Source organism: Macaca thibetana, chromosome 1 (genome assembly GCF_024542745.1).
Source record: "Macaca thibetana thibetana isolate TM-01 chromosome 1, ASM2454274v1, whole genome shotgun sequence".
In the NCBI taxonomy this organism is placed as follows: Eukaryota; Metazoa; Chordata; class Mammalia; order Primates; family Cercopithecidae; genus Macaca; species Macaca thibetana.
The window spans coordinates 9,476,821-9,500,489 of NC_065578.1; the positions used below are offsets into that span (position 1 = coordinate 9,476,821).

The 23,669-nt window shown below is 42.3% G+C and overlaps 2 protein-coding genes across 9 annotated transcripts in view; one reads left to right on the top strand and one right to left on the bottom strand.

The window, feature by feature from the left end:
* The window catches only part of CTNNBIP1 (catenin beta interacting protein 1), a 668,528-nt gene that overhangs the window by 482,678 nt on the left and 162,181 nt on the right, over positions 1–23,669 (bottom strand). The gene's annotated exons all lie outside the window — the stretch shown is intronic.
* KIF1B (kinesin family member 1B) overlaps positions 1–23,669 on the top strand; it is a 178,384-nt gene that overhangs the window by 103,200 nt on the left and 51,515 nt on the right. For 6 of the 8 annotated variants that reach the window (XM_050787676.1, XM_050787702.1, XM_050787709.1 and 3 more), the window contains 5 exons: positions 10,805–10,898; positions 12,502–12,650; positions 15,067–15,245; positions 15,956–16,093; positions 17,605–17,853. In XM_050787676.1, the coding sequence (XP_050643633.1) occupies positions 10,805–10,898; positions 12,502–12,650; positions 15,067–15,245; positions 15,956–16,093; positions 17,605–17,853 (809 nt within the window). The remainder of the gene's footprint in view (positions 1–10,804; positions 10,899–12,501; positions 12,651–15,066; positions 15,246–15,955; positions 16,094–17,604; positions 17,854–23,669) is intronic. The other 2 variants (XM_050787730.1, XM_050787741.1) reach the window with 1 other exon arrangement.

Here is a 23,669-nt window from a genome sequence, read left to right on the forward strand (position 1 = left end):
TGCCACCATGCTCTCTCATCGAGAGTACTGCAGTACCCTAACTTGTCTCTTTGCTTCTATTCTTGACCCCTGTAATCCATTGTCCACATAGCAACCAACATCATCTTTTAAAAGCATAAATCATATCTTATCAGTGTCCTCAGGGGCTTTCCATTGCATGAAAGAATCTTAGTCTTATTGTAGTCTCCAAGGCTTTACATGTTTTGGCTGCTTACCAACCACTCTTAACACTGTCACTCTCACACCACAGATACTCTGTCTGCCCTTTTGTTCCTTGTATATGCCAGGTTTCTTCCCACCTCTGGGCTCTTGTACTTCTCAAGCCTGGAGCCCGTTTCCATTATGCTTACCTCCCCTTCCAGACCTGAGCTCCTGAGCTCTTTCTGCCCAGCCCACCATAAGTTGACTCACTGTTTTAATAATGATGGCCTGTAATTATCTTTTCTTTGTACTTGTTTTGTTCTTCCGTGAGAATGTAAACTCACCTAGAATAAATGCCGTATCTATCTTACTCACTTCGCCAGTCATATAAATCCATTACCTGGAAGAGGGGTTCTCAAACTGTTATGTCAATTAGAATTTGGGGTCTTACAAGAACACAGACTATTGGGCCCACCTCCAGAGTTTCTGATTCACTAGGTCTGGGGCGAGACCTGATAAATTTGCATATCTGATAAATTCCCAGGTGATACTGTTGCTGCTGGTCCAGTAACCACCTTTGATAACCAGTGATCTGGAATGGGGGCTTGGTAAGCATTTTCTGTAAAACGCTGGATAGTAAATATTTTAGACTTTGTGGACCATGTGGTCTTTTTTGTGAAACTGTTCAACTCGTTGTAGTAGGAAAGCAGCCATAGACAGTATGGAAACGAACAAGGGTGGCTGTGTTCCAATCAGACTGTTTACAGAAACAGGCAGGGGGCTGGATCTCACCTGAAGGTCATAGTTTGCCGACCCCGATCTAGAAGGTAGCTACTTCTGATAAATATTTATCTAAAAGATCAGTATGTGACTGTGTATGTGATCTAGAAGACAGATATATGTCAGTTGCTGGGATAAGTGGTAAGTGACAAATGTGTGGTCCCTGGCCTCATAAAGTTCTCAGAGTTGTGGAGGGAGACAGCTGTAATAACCACACCGGTAGTGAGTCAGTACATTTGTGACAAGTGCCATGGTGGAAAAATACAAGGTGCTCTGAAAGGGTTTAACGGGTGCCTTTGGGAATGAAAGGTGGCCTCTCATTGCTCTTAGCTGACAATGTTTTCGTTTCACTGAGGAAAAAAAGCAATCAGAAGAAAACTTTGTTTTCTTCCTTTGTCTAGTTTTGCCTGCATTCCTGTACTGGGCTTTCCCTCCTGTTAGTGGATGAACTGTCCTTGATCCTCTCCTAGCCCAGCCCTTGCTCCCTGCATTCCATACCCTCTCAAGAACTTGTTGAACATTTACCCACTTCTCTTTTACGTCATCAGTTTCTCTCCTGGATTATTACTGCCAGCATGCAAACATGTCACCAGTTGGAAAAGTTTTCTGTACTTATTACGTCCCACTTACCCACTTCCCATTCTTTTTATTTATTTTTTTTTTTTGAGATAGAGTCTCACTCTGTCACCCAGGCTAGAGTGCAGTGGCACAATCTCAGCTCACTGCAACCTCCACCTTCCAGGTTCAAGTGATTCTCCTGCCTCCTGAGTAGCTGGGACTACAGGTGAACGCCACCACACCTAGCTCATTTTAGTATTTTTAGTAGAGACGGGCAGGGTCTCACCATGTTGACCACGCTGGTCTTGAACTCCTGACCTTAGGTGATCCACCCGTCTCAGCCTCCCAAAGTGCTGGGATTACAGGTGTGAGCCACCGCTCCTGGCCCCATTTTTTCTTTTCATTATTTCCTATCCTCATTCTTACTGGAACTCATCTAGTCAGACTCTTGTTCTCCCCTCACCACCAAAGCTGCTCTTATCAGGGTCATGAAAGCTCTTCTTGATGACGGATTTAGTACATTTTCTCAGTCCTTATCTTACTGAATGTCTCTGGCATTTGACACAGTTGCCTACTCTTCATGGGACACTTTCTTCTCTTGGCTTTTTCTTTTCCTTGGACCTTTCTAGCTGCTCCATCATGGTCTCTGGCCACAGACCTTGGCTATTTCTATATGTTTCTCTGTTCCCCCTTCCATTTTTGTACTGATGATGAAGATAATGATAACTGGTATATTGAGCATGTATTACGTGTATTTATACACATAAACCTTTTACATGTATTGACTCATTGAGTCCTCACAACACCCCTCTTCTGTGAGGTAGGTATTGCTTATTCCCTTTTCACATACTTTCCCAGTGTAACATGGCTACTCAGCGGGGGAACCAGAGCCAGTCCCAGGGAGTCATTCTGTCTGCAAACCTCTGCCCCACCTCGCCTTCTGCTGATTCTCAGGTGTCCTCTCTCCAGCCTGGGCCCCTGCCCTGAGCTCTAGATTCTGACATGCAACTACTACCTGACATCCAAATCACTGGCAGGCAGGCACCTTGCATTTGAACCATTTGAACTGGAGCAGCTAGCTCAAGGCAGAAATCCAAGTCATCTTTAGTTTCTGTTTTTCTTCACATCTCATGATCAGATCATCAGTAGATCCTGTTTAAACACTCTCCCTGTAAAACATATTCTGACTCCATCTCTTTTCACCACCTTTGCTGCTAATACCCTGGTCCAAGCCACCACAGTGCTGGACGGTGCTGTGACAGCCTTGTGACCATTCTTCTTATTTCCATAGTTCCTCCTAAGTCCCACAGAGAATAATGTTTTTAAAACATATCCCAGGCCGGGCGCGGTGGCTCAAGCCTGTAATCCCAGCACTTTGGGAGGCCGAGGTGGGCGGATCACGACGTCAGGAGATTGAGACCATCCTGGCTAACCCGGTGAAACCCCGTCTCTACTAAAAAATACAAAAAAACTAGCTGGGCGAGCTGGCGGGCGCCTGTAGTCCCAGCTGCTCGGGAGGCTGAGGCAGGAGAATGGCGTGAACCTGGGAGGCGGAGCTTGCAGTTAGCTGAGATCCGGCCACTGCACTCCAGCCTGGGCGACAGAGCGAGACTCCGTCTCAAAAAAAAAAAAAATACATATCCCAGCTCTAAACCACCCAGCAGTTTCCATTAGAATATATCCCCAGACCTTACCATGGTCTATAAGGCCATCCATACCCCATTTGCTACCTGATTACATCCGCTGCATCTCTTACCCTTCTCTGTACTCTGCCATTCCATCCACACAAGTTTTCTTGCTTTTCCTGAAGTACATGGTGCCCCTTTCCGTTTCTGGACCTTGGCACTTGCTGTTATTATTACTTTGAGTAGAATAACCCCTGCCAAAGACCTCTACATGCTTGCTTAACCCTTCCCAGACCACTCAGTCTAGAAGTCTGTCTCCCATTCTTCTCCCTGGTAGTCTCTAACCCTACCTTTATCTTTCCTCATACTAGTACTCTCCACTAAAATCAGCGTATATTTTGTTTACTGTTTATCATCTCTGTCTCCCTTGTCAATGGAACCCTGTCTTATTGACCACTAGCATCTGGCACATAGTAGGAGCACAAAAGGTATTTCCTGAGTGGATGGATGGATAATGTTTTAAAAAGCATGCTCTGTATTGCCTGGGCTCAAGTTCCATTTTTAGCATTTGCTTAACCTCTTTCTCTTTAACATGAAGCTGACTATATAATACCATCTTTTTTTTTTTGTTGTTTTTTGGTTTTTTATTGAGACAGATTCTTGCTCTGTTGCCTAGGCTGGAGTGCAGTGGCACGATCTCGGCTCACTGCAACCTCTGCTGCCCGGGTTCAAGCGATTCTTGTGGCTCATCCTCCCAAGTAGCTGAGACTACAGGCACATGCCACCACACCCTGCTAATTTTTTTTGTATTTTTAGTAGAGATGAGTTTTCCCATGTTGGCCAGACTGGTCTCGAACTCCTAACCTCAGGTGATCCGCCCACCTGGGCCTCCCAAAGTTATGGGATTACAGGCGTGAGCCACCACGCCTAGCCTAGTACCATCTTTATAAGGTTATTGGGAATATTATAATAATTCACATTTAACATTAAGAACACTTCCTGATATAAAACAAGCTTAAAAACCAGGGTAGATAGGTAGGAGAGAACATACTAGTAGAGAGAACAGCCAGTGCTGTGCCTTTATAAATATGGGGCTTATTTTGAACTAGTTGGAATTTCTTTCTTTCTTTTTTTTTTTTTTTTTTTTTGAGACGGAGTCTCTCTCTGTCGCCCACGCTGGAGTGCAGTGGCGCGATCTTGGCTCACTACAAGCTCTGCCTCCCAGGTTTACACCATTCTCCTGCCTCAGGCTCCGAAGTAGCTCGGACTACAGGCTCCACCACCATGCCCGGCTAATTTTTTGTATTTTTAGTAGAGACGGGGTTTCACTGTGTTAGCCAGGATGGTCTCGATCTCCTGACCTCGTGATCTGCCTGCCTTGGCCTCCCAGAGTGTTGGCATTACAGGCGTGAGCCACTGCACCCAGCCATTAGGATTTCTTATAAACATAAATGCCTATGGAAAAAATTATTTTTATCACCACGCCCAGCTAAGGGGTTTCACCAGTCGGCCAGGCTGGTCTTGAACTCCTCACTCAGGTGATCCACCCACGTCGGACTCCCAAAGTGCTGGGATTACAGGCATGAGCCACTGTGCCCAGCCAAAATGTATTATTTTTTAATGTGCCTTCCATAATTAGTTTTTATCACAAAATGAACAGAACAATAGTATGTGAATCTCATTAGCCATTTGTTGTGGGAAATGGTGATGATATACAGTGTGCTTTTTAAAAGCTCATAAGTAGCCCGGTTTGGGGAGGGGGCCAATTCTATAGATGATATTGATATTTTGACTATCAATTGTGGTCAAAATGCAGTTAAAGTTTTATGTTTGTTTGTTTTTGTTGTTGTTTTTGAGATGGGGTCTCGCTCTGTCCTCCAGGCTGGAGTGGAGTGGCACAATCTTGGCTCACTGCAACCTCTACTTCCTGGGCTCAAGTGATCCTCCCACCTTAGCCTCCCGAGTAACTGGGACTACGTATGCCCTCCACTATGCCCGGCTAAGTTTTGTGTTTTTAGCAGAGACAGGGTCTCACCATGTTGCCCGGACTGGTCTCAAACTCTTGAGCTCAAGTGATCTACCCGCCTCTGCCTCCCAAAGTGCTGGGATTACAGGCATGTGCCACCGCACCTGGCCCAGTTAATGTTTTTAGATTCACAGGGCTATGGGAAATCTCTCATGTTAGTTTTGGTTACTAAAGCACAGCCACAGCTGTTAGGGAAGGTCATCCTCATTCCTTAACTGTCAGAGTCTGAGAATTTTGTGTTCATTGGTAGTTTGACCAGCCTGTCCACTTATTCTTGAAGAAATCCTCAAGATAAAGTATTTTTTTTTTTTTTTTTTTTTTTTTTTTTTGAGACGGAGTCTCGCTGTGTCACCCAGGCTGGAGTGCAGTGGCCCGATCTCGGCTCACTGCAAGCTCCGCCTCCCGGGTTTACGCCATTCTCCTGCCTCAGCCTCCGAGTAGCTGGGACTACAGGCGCCCGCCACCACGCCCTGCTAGTTTTTTGTATTTTTAGTAGAGACGGGGTTTCACCATGTTAGCCAGGATGGTCTCGATCTCCTGACTTCGTGATCCACCCGCCTCGGCCTCCCAAAGTACTGGGATTACAGGCTTGAGCCACCGCGCCTGGCCTAAGATAAAGTATTAACATTTTTTTCTACGTGATGATTTTAAGGTAAAACAGCAGCATTTCTGTTTTTGCTAAAATAATTCCGTGTAATGTATAGTTTTTCCCCTACTCCCCAGCTTTTTGAGACATTTCAGAGAAGCTGAAAAAAATACTGTAATGAACTTTTGTATACCTTTCCTGAATTATGTGAAAATTATAGATATCATGACAGTTTACCTCAAATACTTCCATGCTTATCTCCTAAAATCAAGAATTTTTTTTTTTTTTTTGGACAGAGTCTCGCTCTGTCACCCAGGCTGGAGTGCAATGGCGCAATCTCAGCTCACTGCAAACTACGCCTCCCAGGTTCAAGTGATTCTCTCACCACAGCCTCCCAAGTAGCTAGGACTACAGGCACTTGCTATCATGCCTGGCTAATTTTGTATTTTTAGTAGAGACGGGGTTTCACCATGTTGGCCAGGCTGGTCTTGAACTCCTGACCTCAGATGATCCGCCTGCCTCGGCCTCCCAAAGTGCTGGGATTACAGGCACGAGCCACTGTGCCCAGCCAGGAATATTCTCCTAATACTATCCCATCTAGGAAATTGAATACAGATCCAATATTGATTCAATATTATATCATGTACAGTCCATTTTCAAATTTCCCTAATTATCTCAAAAATTAGGAGAGTGTTTTAATCCAAGATCCAGTCAAGGTTTATATATTTCATTTGGTTATGATTTTTTAAATTTTTCATAATACTGGTATTTTTGAATTATCTAGGTCACATTCTGATTTATCTGATTATTTCCTCAATATTAGATTCAAGTTAAACCTTTTTGTTAAGAATGCTATAAAGGGGCCGGGTGCGGTGGCCCACGCCTCTAATCCCGGCACTTTGGGAGGCCAAGACAGGTGGTCACCTGAGGTCAGGAGTTCGAGACCAGCCTGGACAACATGGTGAAACCCCGTCTCTATTAAAAATATAAAATTTAGCTGGGCATAGTGGTGCACACCTGTAGTCCCAGCTACTTGGGAGGCTGAGGCAAGAGAATTGCTTGAACCTGAGAGGCAGAGGTAATAGTGAACTGAGATTGTGCCATTGCGCTCCAGCCTGGGTGACACAGCAAGACTCCATCTCAAAAAAAAAAAAAAAAGAATGCTATAAAGGGGCCACGCACGTTGGCTCACTGTTGTAGCCCCAGCTACTTGGGAGGCTGAGGCATGAGGATCACTTGAGCCCGATAGGTCTAGGTTATAGTGCGCTATGATTGTACCATTGCACAGCAGCCTGGGTGACAGAGGGAGACCTTGTCTCCAAAAAAAAGGAAAAAGATTGCTGTAATGGTGATGTTGTGTACTTCCCATTGCATCACATCAGTAGACATAAAATGTCAATTTGGTCTATTATCGATAATGTTAAAGTTTGGTAAATTTGGTTAATGTGATGTTTCCCAGCTCTCTCCGTTGTAAATATTTCATTTCTCTTCTTACTAATAGATATCTGGGCATGGACTTTGGATCATATGCATATTCTGTTTCCCATGCATCTTTTACTCAATTATTTTAGCTTTTTGTTGTTTGTTGTTGTTGTTGTTGTTGTTGAGATGGGATCTCTTTCTCTGTCGCCCAGGCTGGAGTACAGTGGCATGATCTCAGCTTACTGCACCCTCCACCTCCCAGGCTCAAGTGATCCTCCTACCTCAGCCCCTCTAGTAGCTGGGACTACAGGTGTGTGCCATCACACCTGGATAATTTTGGTATTCTTTTGTAGATGTGGGGTTTGGCCGTGTTGCCCAGGCCAGTCTGAAATTCCTGGACTCAAGAAGTTTGCCTGCCTCAGCCTCCCAAAGTGCTGGGATTATAGGCATTGAGTCACTGTGCTTAGCCTATTTTAGTATTTATTAATGATCCTTGCTTGATTCAATTATTACTTGTGGGGTTGCAATGTGGTGATTTTCCAATTGTCATTTCTTCTGCATTTATTAGCCACCTTTTTTTTTTTTTGGTTTTTGTTTTTCGGATGGGATCTTGCTATGCTGCCCAGGCTGGAGTGGCTATTCACAGACCTGATCATAGCACACTGCAGTCTTCAACTCCTGGGCTCCAGGGATCCCAGGGGCTGGGCATGGTGGCCCACACCTGTAATCCCAGCACTTTGGGAGGCCAGTAACTGCCTCAGCCTCAGCCTCTTGAGTAGCTGAAATGAACAGGTGCATGCCCCATGCCTGGTAATTAGCTAGCTTTTAAAAAATTTTTATTTAAAGAAGAGTTTCCCCTTTTTCTTTCCTTCTTTCAGTATCACCATGGAGTCATGAATTCTTTCTATATTCAATGTACTATGTTATTTTTCTGTTGATTTATTGGTCAGTGGGATCCTGTGTCCTTCTGAAATGGCCCCAGTGGTGTTTGAGTTCTTCTATCCTTTCTGACACAAAATATTTCAGACTCACCTGGTACTTTCCTTGCTTCAGACCTGGAAACAGCTATTTTTTTCAAGGAGCCCTGGTTCCTTTTAGTGGCCGTGGTATTTAGAAACCAAGATGTAGGTGCTAAGAATGCTTAAAAAATAACCTTTAAAAAAATTGCCTGAGGCCGGGCGCAGTGGCTCACACCTGTAATCCCAGCACCTTGGGAGGCCGAGGCGGGTGAATCACGAGGTCAGGAGTTTGAGACCAGCCTGGCCAACATAGTGAAACCCTGCCTCTACTAAAAATACAAAAAATTAGCCCGGCATGGTGGCACACACCTGTAGTCCTAGCTACTCGGGAGGCTGAGGCAGGAGAATCGCTTGAGCCTGGGAGGTGGAGGTTGTGGTGAGCCGAGATCACATCACTGCACTCCAACCTGGGTGACAGAGTGAGACTCTATCTCAAAAAAAAAAAAAAAAAAAAAAAATTGCCTGTCATTTTGATATTGTATTATCATGTAAGAGGGCTTTCACATGTTTTTAAAATGGTTCATCTCTTGGTCCTTCCTCTAGTACTGTGTGGGTAGGCAAGTCAAGTGCTAAAATCTTCATTTAAAGATGAAGAAAGTGAGGGTTAGAGTGGATTTAACTTTCTCAGAATTATAAGGCTAGTAAGAACAAGTGCCAGGACCCCAAACCCAAGCCTTTTACCTGTTTAATTTTTTGTTTATTTTTCTTTTTTTTCATAACATGTAGTTTCCTAAAAAGTGTGTTTAGATATCTAATAAAACTACGTAGTTGGCTGGTGGGCTTGGTCCCTGCCTGCCCATCTAAAGAGAACACTTCCTTTGTGAGAATAACTGACAAATGACCAGAACCATAGAGGATATATGCATCCTTGTGAGCATTGCTTTGGGAGCTCCTTTTGTAATGGAGTTTGCTGAATGGCTTTCAGCAGTGCTTTGTGATGCATGCAATGTTTGATATGGGACTTGGAGAGCTCTGTTTGGAAACAGTGGATGGTCATACTTAAATACCCTTTGTCTCATGGCAGCCTGTAATTGGGTCACTGCTAGGGAACCAAAAGAAGTAGCAGGGCTGGGTGTGGTGGCTCATGCCTGTAATCCCAGCACTTTGGGAGGCCAGTGGTGGGCAGATCACAAGGTCAGGAGTTCGAGATCAGCCTGGCCAACATGGTGAAACCCCGTCTCTACTAAAATACAAAAATACAAAAATTAGTCGGGCGTGGTGGTGGGTGCCTGTAGTCCCAGCTACTGAGGAGGCTGAGGCAAGAGAATCGCTTGAACCCGGGAGGTGGAGGTTGCAGTGAGCCAAGATCACGCCATTGTATTCCAGCCTGGGCAATAGAGTGAGACTCCGTCTCAAAAAAGAAGGACGAAACCCTGGCAGTCCTTCTTAGAACGCTTATGCTTCTGCTGTAATTTAGTGTGTGCTGTTTGCAGGTCTCTTTCTTAACCCTACGTATTTTATTTTCACTAAAATGCAAGTTTTTCAAATTAACAACCTAAGGAAACTTTTTAGACATTTGTCCCCTATTCTCTCCCCACCGTGAGAGTTTAATATCTCAGATTTACTACATTATCTGTATACTGTATATATTTGTACTTCATATTTTGAAAGACTAAGATTTTTTTCATCCTCTCAGAACCATTTTTTGGCCATTTGGGGTGATATTACCCTTATTGAAAAATGCGTGGAGTAGATGAAAAAATGAAGGATAACTCTGATTTGTATTACAATAATCCTTTTTTTTTTTTCTTCTGTGACAGAGTGCAGTGGCGCAGTCTCTGTTCACTGCAACCTCTGCCTCCCGGGTTCAAGCAGTTCTCCTGCCTCAGCCTCCTGAGTAGCTGGGATTACAGGCATGTGCTACCATGGCAGCTAATTTTTGTATTTTTAGTAGAGACAGGGTTTCTCCATGTTGGTTAGGCTGGTCTCGAACTCCTGACCTCAGGTGATCCACCCGCCTCAGCCTCCCAAAGTGCTGGGATTACAGGCATGAGCCACTGCACCTGGTCAGTAATCCATCTTATAATTGCATATTGAAAATAAAGTATCTTACTTGAATAACTAATTGCAATCTATAAATTATTTCAGTCCTAATAGCACTGTGAGCTTTTGGTTACCTGAAGGCTAAACTCATCCAACTGATCAAAGATAGTAATTTTTCACCCATAGGAAGCATCAAAGTCTACAATCTTAATTTTTTTTTCCTTCCAAAGAGTTAGGTAATTGAGATTTTTTATGATACTGGTGACTTTAATCTTTTTCAATATTGTTTTTCTCTGGAATTTATTGATATATATTACCTGAATATATTCTAATGCTTAAGGTATACACACATTAGTTCACTTAAAAATTCCCACTTTCTCCTACCACTACCCCAGGTAAAGAACTCTTGAGTCTTTGAGGGAGTAGAAACATACTGTAGTGGGTTTTTTCTTTTTCATGTTTACCCATTACAGACCATCTTGTGTGATTTGTGGGTTTTTTCCCTGAACATTTCTCTGTATGTCTTTTTATTATTGTTTCCTGCCTTTGTCTCTTTTCTTTGTCCTTTGCTTTCTCTACTTCCCCCAGTATTCCTTCCATTTCTCTTTCCCTGCCCTCTTATTTCTTCCCACTCCTACATGTTATCTCCTTTCTTTTCATTCAGGACTATGAGAGTAAATTGCAGGCCTTGCAGAAGCAGGTTGAAACCCGATCCCTGGCTGCAGAAACAACTGAAGAGGAGGAAGAGGAGGAAGAAGGTGAAATCTAGAGACTGAAACTTTCCTGTGTATATCTTTTTGAAGTTATATTATCAAATTAGTCATTTATGCATAATCAAAGCTGAATTCCTCTTAGTTGGACCTATCATTTATCGACATTTTACTGAGCCAGTTTACAGATGATTGAATAGATGTGCAGTGTTGAGAATCCAGGCTGTATTTTATGAGGTGGGAATGGGGGTGATAGTGTTCTTAGACCTTCACAAGGTTTCTGAACACATCTTGATTTAAATCCCTTAGAAAGTTTACATGCACTGTCTCTCATATTACTGTAGATATGACTTTTATATACCTATTAAAAATATAGAGCTTAATCTTTGTTAAGACAGTCTGTTCAATTTGAAGCCATTTCTGGCAAATTTCTAGTCATATTGCTTAGTCATGTTTGCCTATCTTAGATTTTCCAGCATTTCTTAGTTGAGTTAGGGCTTTCATTGTTACTTATTGCCTTATAATGCAGTATGAACACTTATCACAGTTCATTTTTCCACCCAACCTCTTGGCAATCTCAAGGCTTCAAACTAACTTTGAAGGAACTCTTAAGTTATGTATTACATTTCTTATTTATTTATTTACTTATTTATTTTTGGACAGAGTTTTGCTCTTGTCACCCAGGCTGGAGTGCAATAAATAGTGCAGTCTTGGCTCACCGCAACTTCCGCCTCCTGCCTCAGCCTCCTAAGTAGTTGGGATTACAGGGATGCGCCGCCATGCCCGGCTAATTTTGTGTTTTTAGAGGAGACAGGGTTTCACCGTGTTGGTCAGGCTGGTCTCAAACTCCTGACCTCGGGTAGATCTGCCTGCCATGGCCTCCCAAAGTTCTGGGATTATAGGCATGAGCCACTGCGCCCAGCCAATTTCTTATTTTTAAATAAGCAAGATGGTACCTTTTTTCTCTCTGTAATAGAAAAAAATAAATACATGAAGTCGTACAATATAACAGAGGTCAGGAGTTTGTCTTTTTTTGTTTTTTGAGACAGAGTCTCACTTTGTCACCCAGGCTGGAATGCAGTGGTGCAGTCTCAGCTCACTGCAACCTCTGCTTCCTGGGTTCAAGCAATTCTCATGCCTTAGCCTCCTGAGTAGCTGGGACTAGAGGTGCGTGCCACCACGCCTGGCTAATTTTTGTAATTTTAGTAGAGATATGGTTTCTCCATGTTGGCCAGGCTGGCCTCAAACCCCTGACAGGTGATCCGCCCACCTCCGCCTCGAAAAGTGCTGGGATTATAGACATGAGCCACTGCGCCTAGCCAGGAGTTTTTTTTTTTTTTTATTGTGGCCACATGTTATAATCATACCTTTTTTAAAAAACAGAGAAAAATTTATTTCTTTGTTATTCTATTTTAAATAAATCCAAAAGTAAGATTTTTAAAGATTTTCTGAAATGTGTATATTGCTTTCATAGTATCAACAGAATTTGGTAAGCTTTACTAAAAAGAAGAAGAAACAAAAGCAGCTGAATGGAGAGAAACTGGAAAACACCTCACCTTGATAAAAGAGATAAGCTAGAAGAGAGATGTAATTTTTATATAGTTGTAAGATTGCCTTTAAATCTTTAAATATGCATCATTCATTCTTTCAGTTCCTTGGACACAGCATGAATTTGAGTTAGCCCAATGGGCCTTCCGGAAATGGAAGTCTCATCAGTTTACTTCATTACGGGACTTGCTCTGGGGCAATGCCGTGTACCTAAAGGAGGCCAATGCCATCAGTGTGGAATTGAAAAAGAAGGTATGGAGCAGGAGGACGCAGGAGAGCTGGAGGCAAAGCCGAGCCTGCTGTGGGTGCATCAGGGCTCTCACCTTAAATTAACCTTTCCTTTGGGGGAACTCAGCAGCTTTGTGCTATAAAACAGCTTTATACGGGAGCTGAGGCAGGAGAATTTGGGAGACAGAGCTGCAGTATAAAACTCCAGCCTGGGTGACAGAGCAAGACTTCTCAAAAAAAAAAAAAAAAAAAATTTATATATGTCTTTATTTAATATATGTGCCTGGAACATAGTAGGTACTACTTAAATTTTTGTTAAATAAAATTTTTAAAAAACAGATGTTTTCTAGCTTATTTTACAAATAGACTATATTCCTGACAAAAACTGGAGAAACATAGTAGTAGAAAAATACTTCTCTTGGGTTTCTGAATAATTTTAATTTTCTTCTGCTTTTCTATTATTAAGTTTGCACCTCTATGTTTGCTTTGCCTCTTTGCCATTGATCTGCTCCCCCTCTGGGGTCTGCGAGGCACTGTTGTGTAGCAGACAAACACATGCACCCTGGACCCAGACAGTCCAGGTTCCAGTCCCAGCTCCATGAGTGGTGTCGATCCCGGTAGCCCTGTGCCTCCATTCCCCCATCTACATAATGGGGTTGGTAACAGTACCTGGCACCAAGGGATTTTGTGAGGAATGAAAATGGGCATATGCATAAAGCACTTAAAATAGTACCTGGCATGGTAAAAGGAATGAATGTTATTCATTTTTGTAAGTATTACCACAACTTCACACCAAACCTTAAGATTCAGTCTTCTGTATGCTCCACTGTTTATCAGTATCTTCACTGCTAAGATTACAGTGGAAGACCATATTGTGTAGTAGGTAAGAGCACGGACCACCTGACTTTGGGGAAATTAATTATCTTCTCCTAGAACTAAATTCTAGTTCTAGGGAGTAAGATATCTTCTTCATTCATAATCTCGGCAGCCTTTCTCATTTTATAATTATTTATTAGCCACTCCTGAAGTAGACTAAATAAAGGCAGTAACTGTCTTTTTTTCTTAGTGCTGTGCATAGCATTTAATTAATATTAAATAATTGTTTAATAATAATTTGTTGGTGAAAATATAACGTGGTAGTGAGAAATAAATGATGCAGTGTCATGAAGTACTTACCATATAATCAACACTTTTTTTTTTGAGACGGAGTCTGGCTCTGTCGCCCAGGCTGGAGTGCAGTGGCACAATCTTGGCTCACTGCAAGCTCCGCCTCCCGGGTTCACACCATTCTCCTGCCTCAGCCTCCCAAGTAGCTGAGACTACAGGCACCTGCCATTACGCCTGGCTAATTTTTTGTATTTTTAGTAGAGACGGAGTTTCACCGTGTTAGCCAGGATGGTCTCAATCTCCTGACCTCGTGATCCGCCCCCCTCAGCCTTCCAAAGTGCTGGCATTATAGGCGTGAGCCACCGTGCCTGGCCATAAACACTTTTTTATAAGATAGGATCTGGCTCTGTCACCCAGACTGGAGTACAGTGGCGCAATTATGGCTCACTACAGCCTCCACCTTCTGGGCTGGGCTCAGTTTGTAGAGACAGGGTCTCACTGTGTTGCCTAGGCTGGTCTTGAACTCCTGGGCTCAAGTGATCCTCCCGCCTCAGCCTTCCAGAGTGCTGGGATTACAGGTGTGAGCTTTCATGCCCAATCAGATAAACGCTTTTAAGAGCAGTAGTTGCAATCCTCTGAATTTAAAACAGGAAACCTTGCTGTGTTTTCATCCTCTCTCATTAGTGAGGGACTAGATATGCATTTTGTGGTCCACCTTTTGGTCTCTGTTATAAATTCTATTAAAAGTCTTCATTCAGTCAATCAAAATATATTTATCAAGATTTTATGCCAGGCATGGTGGATTGTGCCTGTGATCTGAGCCCTTTGTGAGGCCGAGGTGGGTGGATCATTTGAGGTCAGGATGTCAAGACCAGCCTGGGCAACATGGTAAAAACCCATCTCTACAAAAAATAAAAAAATATTAGCTGGGCTGGTGATGAATGCCTGTAGTCCCAGTTATACAGGAGGCTGAGGTGGTAGGATCACCTGAGCCTAGGAGGTGGAGGCTACAGTGATCTGTGATTGCACCACTGCACCCAGCCTGGGTGACAGAGTGTAACCTTGTCCCCCCCGTGCCTTCCCCTGAAGAAGATTTTAGTATGTGCAAAAACACTGCCAGACTAGGAAAACAAAGTCCTTAAATAGCTTGATTTGAAGTTAGGGTTATTCCCTGTGGCTGCTAACAGGTGGCCATATTTTTCAGTTAGTCACAAGCTATTTGTTGAGCACATACAGCACATTTGACCTCTTTCCCATTGGGCATGATTGTATCATCTTCTCTGAAGCTTGCTTGCTGAAAACCATTTGTCAATGGTTTATTCTTTCCATTCAGGTGCAGTTTCAGTTTGTTCTGCTGACTGACACACTGTACTCCCCTCTGCCTCCTGAATTACTTCCCACTGAGATGGAAAAAACTCACGAGGACAGGCCTTTCCCTCGCACGGTGGTAGCAGTAGAAGTCCAGGATTTGAAGAATGGAGCAACACACTATTGGTCTTTGGAGAAACTCAAGTATGAAAACATTCATAAAGGCTGATTGTTTTATTTAGGAAATAACAATGACTTGCTCAAGTGAGCTCCTTCCAACTTTCCTCTCTCTGAGGACACCATTGCTTCCTTTCCTGTACTTTCTAAACGCTGTTGCTGGCCAATGGTATTACCATCCGTTTTCTTTTAAGTGAATAAATTGCACTCCTCACACACCTCTGACATTTGTAGATATTTAAGTTTACCCTCCATAGACCCTCTTTTAAATTTTAAATTTTCCAGTTTCATCATATTTCTGTTTCAGATTTGAAACTTATCTTTTCTATCCTGGACCTCAGGATAATCAATAATAAACATGGAAGTTATAATCTAGCTTCTTTTATATTTAGTATTATGAGATACCTCCCCCTGTCTCAGTGTATTTGAGGTGTCACATACAGTTGACCTACAGTATTCCCCCTTATGACTTTTCACCCGGTAGAGGATAGGTGGCCATTCTTGACTTTTGATGGCTTATCTCTAGAATCAAGACACTTTGGATACTGAGTGTTGGCTTCTGTACTTTTGGCCTTCATTCTTTTTAAGTAACATTAAATAGTGGGAGCAACTCCTCTTTTTTTTTTTTTTTTTTTTTTTTTTTTTTTGAGAAAATCTTGAATGAAAGATGCTTCCAAAGTGAAAGTTTAATGCAATTTCATTATATTAACCCAATGTGCTTTGTGTTTACTAAATAGGCAGAGGCTGGATTTGATGCGAGAGATGTATGATAGGGCAGGGGAGATGGCCTCCAGTGCCCAAGACGAAAGCGAGACCACTGTGACTGGCAGCGATCCTTTCTATGATCGGTTCCACTGGTTTAAACTTGTGGGGAGGTATGTGATGATTTTGTTGATATCTTCTTTTAAAATAATGGTTTTATTCAACAAACCTGAGCAGATAATATAAAAATTTAAGAGGAAAAAAAGAGTGTAAAAAGGCCTTGTCTATAATCTTATCCACTCACAACCACTGCATCATTTGGTGTATTTCCCTTCAGTTATATTCAGCAGGCATTTTTGTTTCGAGTCTCAAACTTTTAGCCAAAGTATTTAAATCTTCCCTGACTTTAAACTTACGAAGTGTTCTGTACTTAAGATAAATTTAGAAGGAAAAGAAAACTTATGCCTGTATCCTACACAGTTTAAATTCATAGTACAGTTTATCAGACACAATCTCTTCATGATCTGATTTGTTCTTCCTTTTTTTAAAAGGCGATTCATCACACTTTAGTCATTGCAAGGGTGAATTGCACCTTGGTAGTCCCCTTCAGCCTCATTTTTTATACATTATTTCCAGCACTTAATGAAAACACGTAGTGCCTCTATGAGTCCATATTGAATCAAGTTCTTAGAGGTTTCAAATTTTCAAAACAGGGAAATTTAAGTTTTGAGCTTATGATTTCAGAATTTGAATTGCTTTTTCAATTGCAGAAAACCCTGTGATGGGCTGGGCGCGGTGGCTCACGCCTGTAATCCCAGCACTTTGGGAGGCTGAGGCGGGTGGATCATGAGGTCAGGAGATCGAGACCATCCTGGCTAATATAGTGAAACCCCGTCTTTACTAAAAATACAAAAAATTAGCAGGGCACAGTGGTGGGCGCCTGTAGTCCCAGCTACTCGGGAGGCTGAGGCCAGAGAATGGCGTGAACCCAGGAGGCGGAGCTTGCAGTGAGCCGAGATTGCGCCACTGCACTCCAGCCTGGGCGACAGAGCGAGACTCCATCTCAAAAAAAAAAAAAAAAGAAAAGAAAACCCTGTGATGGTTTTTAAAGAGGCTGGGTAAAAAGGAGTTGCTGAAATCATAGTGTGTTGTGGAGATGAAGTAAATCTTTTCCACTCTACTCTGATAGCAAAGTAGTTTTTCTAAGAGATGAATTGGCCAAACACATCTTACCCTAGCAAAGCATGTGCTGCTTTGCCATATACCATTTCATCCATTTTGGTTTCTGCTCCAAGATGATGTGAGCATTTCAGTAAAGATTGAAAGCCTTCTTGTTTCACTTTGATGTTGAGTGGGTCCTTGGAGGCCTGGATGCTGATCTTTTATGTGAACGGGAGCATGTAAACGTGTTATAGTACAGTGTTTACCTAGGATGGTCTACTCACGTGTTTCCTTTGCTTTTCTTATTCTAAGGATCAGTCCTTATATAACTTTTTCAACTTGCCCTTGTTCCCTTTCACCTGACCCAAATGATTTATGCTTATTTTATCCTTTTGCTTTTCCATTTGCTTTTATTGTGTTGATTCCCCAGTGGATTCTGTCCTGTTGGCACCTATTGCTTCCTGTTTAACCAACTATTCCTCTCTCCCTGGCTGTGTTAATTGGCGTCTTACCTGGTGTCTAGCTCCCCCATTTTCCACGGCTGTGTGAATGAGCGCCTTGCCGACCGCACACCCTCCCCCACTTTTTCCACGGCTGATTCCGACATCACTGAGCTGGCTGACGAGCAGCAAGATGAGATGGAGGATTTTGATGATGAGGCATTCGTGGATGACGCCGGCTCTGACGCAGGGACGGAGGAGGGATCAGATCTCTTCAGTGACGGGCATGACCCGTTTTACGACCGATCCCCTTGGTTCATTTTAGTGGGAAGGTTGGTGAGGTTATTGTGAGAAAGGCGAAAAGGGACCAGCTCTTGCTCTGAAGGCCTCCCTGCTTGCGCAATTTTGGATAACTTTGCATTAGCCAATTCAACTCATGAATGCTCTTTTTCAAGTTCTCCAATACTTCAAGTTCTTTGTCAGTGCTGGTCTGGCTGAGACAGTTCTCAGGCATTGTGTGTGAGGTCCTCAGTCTGCTCAGCACAATACGCAGCAATATATGAAGACTGCATGGAAGACACCTTGTCTTAAATTGTCCAGTAATTTTGTTCTGAGGAGGGGAACCCCAAAGGAGAAAGTAAAGCTAAGAGTCAAATGTGGTGGGTTCAGTGAATAGTATTATGGTCTAGATGTTTCCTTTTCAAAGGATTGTGATTGAAAAAGCATATGGAGATAACATGAGAGAGGGGGCAGTGCGAGGCCAAGGTTTGGCTGAAGAATTTGTGGTACTGCAGGAGTCAGAGGACAAAAGTAGATTGAGGAGTAGAGTTAAGTTTATTTTTTGCTTAGTCTACTGAGTCCTAAAAAGAATCAGGAAAGTTAAGCTTCTCCTTTACCTAAAATGGATGCCTTTCTTTGGCCAGTTTCACTGAGCCTGTCTACGGATCTTTGGCATCTGCTAAAATTTTAACCTATAGGGTTTATAATGATAAAGCTCAGAAAATCATCTATTGACCCCATCAACAGTGAATATTGGCCGGGCGCGGTGGCTCACCCTTGTAATCCTAGCACTTTGGCTCACGCCTGTAATCCAGCAGTTTGGGAGGCCAAGGTGGATGGATCACCTGAGGTCAGGAGTGTGAGACCAGCCTGCCCAACATGGTGAAACCCCGTCTCTACTAAAAATACAAAAAATTAGCCAGGTATGATGGTAGGTGCCTGTAATCCCAGCTACTCGGGAGGCTGAGGCGGGAGAATCACTGGAACCCGGGAGGCAGAGGTTGCAGTGAGCCAAGATTGCACCACTGCACTCTAGCCTGGGTGACAAGAGCGAAACTCTGTCTAAAAAAAAAAAAACAATGAATATTTGTTCGGTGCTGTATGAAACTGCTTTGTGTTAAGAGTAGTTCACCAAACTGAGGCATTGTCTCTGGCTCTCAGCTTGTGCATCCATCTGTCAGTGATGCAGAACTCTCTATGCACATGTTCCTGATACTGGTGTCTTTGTTCATCTCCAGCTTTCATGCTGAGGTAATTTAAATTACAAGTTCAACAGTAGAGCACCCATTGGATTAACCAAAAAGTTTCTGGCCATAAACTTTGTCCCAATGCTAATTACAGTTTCTAAAACTGTTCGCTTGTGTTCTATACTATTGCAGTGAAGAGTAGGCAGCTTCATCTTACGTAACATGGTGAGGAGAGGGCTGACCTAATTGTCAGGAGAAGTCTTGGGTCCTAGGCCATCTCTGTCACTAGGACAAGCAACTTAAACTGAAGCCTTTTGGGCTCTCAAGTGTAAAGTGAGTAACAGGTAGAAATAAAGAGCCATAAAGATCTTTTTCAGCTTTCATATTCTGTCATCTACACTAGCAAAAATGAATATCCTGGTTAAGACTTCTACTAAGAAGCATTTGTATTTTGAGGAAGTTGTATGGTAACTGGAGACAATCCCGCTTAATGTGGAAATTAACTGAGGATACATGTATTGTTTTGTCTCTAGTTTTATAGTTTTATTTCTTTTAATCATATCAGATGTAAGTATAGATATAAAGCAATCAACTCTATTTTGATTTTCACATAAAATACTTATGAGCTGTGGCTCAGGAATTGACTTTTCCGTTTGTTTAGATTCCCAGGTTCTAACCTTGTAAGAAAGGACTGGGGGAGGAAGTGAAATAATATAATAACAATCAGTAAAGTGAAGAATAGCTTTCCATTTTTGCCCTTGACTACATTTCTGCAAACAAAATTTACAGTAATGCATCATCACCCAGTTGTGTAGTGTCATTGTATGTGTAAGGAAAGTAACTAGTTTCCTGTTTTTGTGATTCACAAGATTGGATTTCCCCTATTGGCATATAATTTCAAATATAATTCACTTGTAAAATTTTTAGTTTGTGGCTGGGTGCGGTGGCTCACGCCTGTAATCCCAGCACTTTGGGAGGCCGAGGTGGGCAGATCATGAGGTCAAGAGTTCGAAACCAGCCTGAACAACATGGTGAAACCTTGTCTCTACTGAGAATACAAATATTAGCCAGGCATGGTGGGTTGTGCCTGTAATCTCAGCCACTCGGGAGGCTGAGGCAGGACAATCACTTGAACCCGGGAGGCAGAGGTTGCAGTGAGCCGAGATCGTGCCACTGCACTCCAGCCTGGGCAACAGAGCAAACACTCCGTTTAGGGGGAAAAAAAAACATTAGTTTCTTGTGAAATTCCATTAGTAAGTTTGTTTTTTAGCCATGACTGCCTCTGCTAAAACTTTATATTGCACATGAAAAGAGCTTGTCCCTTTAGCTATTCTCTTATGGCATGCTGGGATGTTATGAACCATCCATCGTAATTTGGGATGAAATGTAAAATATTTAAGCTAGTCTTCTGGGTTAAAAGGGGGTTAAAGATGATTATTCTGTGATCTCTCTAAGTACCTTAACTGACATTCTTTCTATAAGTAGCACCATAATTTTGCTAATTTTTCTTAATGTTGACCAGTTTGTTTCCCTTTTTGAAGTAACTTCATTGAACTTTCTGCTAATGTATCTTTTACATTTTCCCCTCTCTCATCCCTGTTCTCCTTCAGTCTGCTAGGTCAAAGTATAAAGATTCTCAAAAATGCAGAGTAATTATGAAAATTCTGTTTAAAAAGCTTCAGAATAGAATGTTTATATAGCATTGATTTGGAGCTAAGGGCTATATTCTGGTAACATGACAAGGTGCTGTCTAGTGAATGTGTGATTGTATAGTCATGGAGCTGATGTCCCTGCCATAGAATTACAGAATTATCTAAAAAGGGAAATCTATAATAATGGCCTTCAATGCTCCCACACTTGGACTAGCCTTTGCCATAGGCAGACAGGCAAGCTCATCTTTAGTGTGTGTGCAAACAGTGCTTTAATATAATGTGTGCTTAATACAAGCTTTCTTAAAAAAAAAAAGTGACTCCTGCTTTTGAATAGCTATTTTTTGAAATAAATTAGATATAGTTAGGAATCTAAATGTGTTCTGGGTAGTTAATATCTAGTATGAGCTGGCTCTGAAAAATCAACCTAGTATAAGTTGGATGGCTTTGCTTTTCTGCTTCTGGTATAACCCATTTTTCTGGAAAAGCTTCCACTTCTATTTAAAGATAAGAGAGAAATCATTTTCCTGTGCCCTTATGTACATAGATGTTCACTTACCAAATATTTATAGAGTGGCCCAGCCCTCTGCAGACAGTGGTGAGCAAAACCAGACATTGTTCCTGCCCTTATAGACTTATAGTCTGATGGATGACACGGACATAAATTAAATCATTGCACAAATAAATGTAAATTATAGCAACGATGAAATAGTTGTGTGTGTTGCTGGAGATCACATAACATTGGGGGACCTGTTATGAGAAAGTGGTGTTTGAAATAAGACCTGAAGATGTGAAATCAAAGGCATGAGGCCAAGTGTGGTGTCTCACACCTGTAATCCCAGCACTTTGGGAGGCTGAGGTGAGTGGATCACCTGAGATCAGGAGTTTGACACCAGCCTGGCCAACATGGTGAAACCCAGTCTCAAAAAAAAAAAAAAAAAAATCAAAGGCATGAGGTGTAGGCATCAAGTGCAGAGAGGACTCCAGGCAGGGGACATGTGCAATGGCTCTTTAATGGGCCAGGCCTTGAAATGGACAAGTCTAGCTGGGGTGCCCATAATAGAGGAGAGTGATCTGTGTATGCGTTGACTTTGAAAGTGAAATTATCCATTTGATACCTTACGCCAAATTCTTAGTCTTTTAAATTCTGTTGCAGTAGTTGTTGTTTGATGGTTTTGTTTAGAACTTTTTAGAACTTTTCATTCTTACATTTTTTTACACCAGAGCTTCAACTCTCTGTTTCTTAGCATTTCTCTCTCCTGCTTTGGAGCAGACTGAAAGGGAAGTGGCATTATTTCATCTGATTTAATGTTCATTTGCAGTTAGTTTTGTTATTTTTTCATTTGCATTTCATTTATGCTCTAGTCATATTAACATTTGTTTTTCTGTGATGTATTATGTCTGTTTTCATAATTTTCATTACTTTGAGTTGAATCCCAAATACCCAGTCCGTCCTCCTCCTCTCTTTGTTTTAAAATAGATTTCAGAACAGCAAAAGCATCAGATAAGCATGTGTGTCACTTGGTTTTGTTTGATTTATTGATACAAGTGTCTATCTTTGTCTTTTGTCTTATGTTCGAAGATCAGCATATACCAAATGGGAAGACCAGAATCATACTAGGAACTAGATTCTATTTCCCTTTCACTAATTGGAATGAACACTCTTTAGCTTTGTGAGCACCAGTTTTTATTGCTTTTTAAAAAAAGTAATAGCTACAAAATAATGAAAGAAGAAGAAGACAATACCAAAGATAGGACTTTGCTAGTTTGCTTGAAATATAAAGTGTTAGAGCTATAATTTACCTTTTTCTTATGCATTTCTGAATTCTGAATTAGGTTTTGAACTCTAGGAGCAAAAGCAAACCTTTTAGGCATCAACTGTCATCTTCTCCCTTAACGTTTGTCTTTTTTCTTTTTTTTTTTTTGAGACGAAGTCTCACTCTTGTCCTCCAAGCTGGAGTGCAATGGTGCGATCTTGGCTCACTGCAACCTCCGCCTCCTGGGTTCAAACGATTCTCCTGCCTTGGCCCCCCCAAGTAGCTGGGATTACAGGTGCCTGCCACCATGCCTGGCTAATTTTTGTATTTTTAGTAGAGACGGGGTTTCACCATGTTGGCCAGGCTCGTCTCGAACTCCTGACCTCAGGTGACCCATCCACCTGGGCCTCCCAAAGTGCTGGGATTACAGTCATGAGCCACCAGGCCCAGACAATAATAGTCATTTCTGAAAGTAACAATGAATGGCCAGGCGTGGTGGCTCACGCCTGTAATCCCAGCACTTTGGGAGGCTAAGGCAGGAGGATCACCTAAGGTCAGGAGTTCGAAACCAGCCTGACCAACATGGAGAAATCCTGTCTACTAAAAATATAAAATTAGCCAGGCATGGTATTACATGCTTGTAATCCCAGCTACTCAGGAGGCTGAGGCAGGAGAATTGCTTGAACCCGGGAGGTGGAGGTTGCAGTCAGCCGAGATCACACCACTGCACTCCAGCCTGGGCAATAAGAGTGAAACTCCATCTCAAAATAAATAAATAAATAAGGTAACGATAAAGACCCATAGGCCAGGCGTGGTGGCTCACGCCTGTAATCCCAACACTTTGGGAGGCTGTGGCAGGTGGATCATGAGGTCAGGGGATCAAGACCATCCTGGCTAACATGGTGAAAACCCCTCTCTACTAAAAATACAAAAAAATTAGGCAGGCGTGGTGGTGTGTGCCTGTAGTCCCAGCTACATGGGAGGCTGAAGCAGGAGAATGGTGTGAACCCAGGAGGCGGAGCCTGCAGTGAGCCGAGATCACACCACTGCATTCCAGCCTGGGTGACAGAGTGAGACTCCGTCTTAAAAACAAACAAACAAAAAACAATAAAGACCCATAATGCTGTGATATGGAATTTATTTTAGAGTTATTAGCTGTATTTTGGCCCGTTTTCCTGCCTTTTTTGTCTCCTGGTTTCTGTTTTATCTATTGGGAAAAATGAAACAAAAGCTCTTTATAATTTCTTAAATTAAAAGGTTAGGCTTGCCTGGGCAT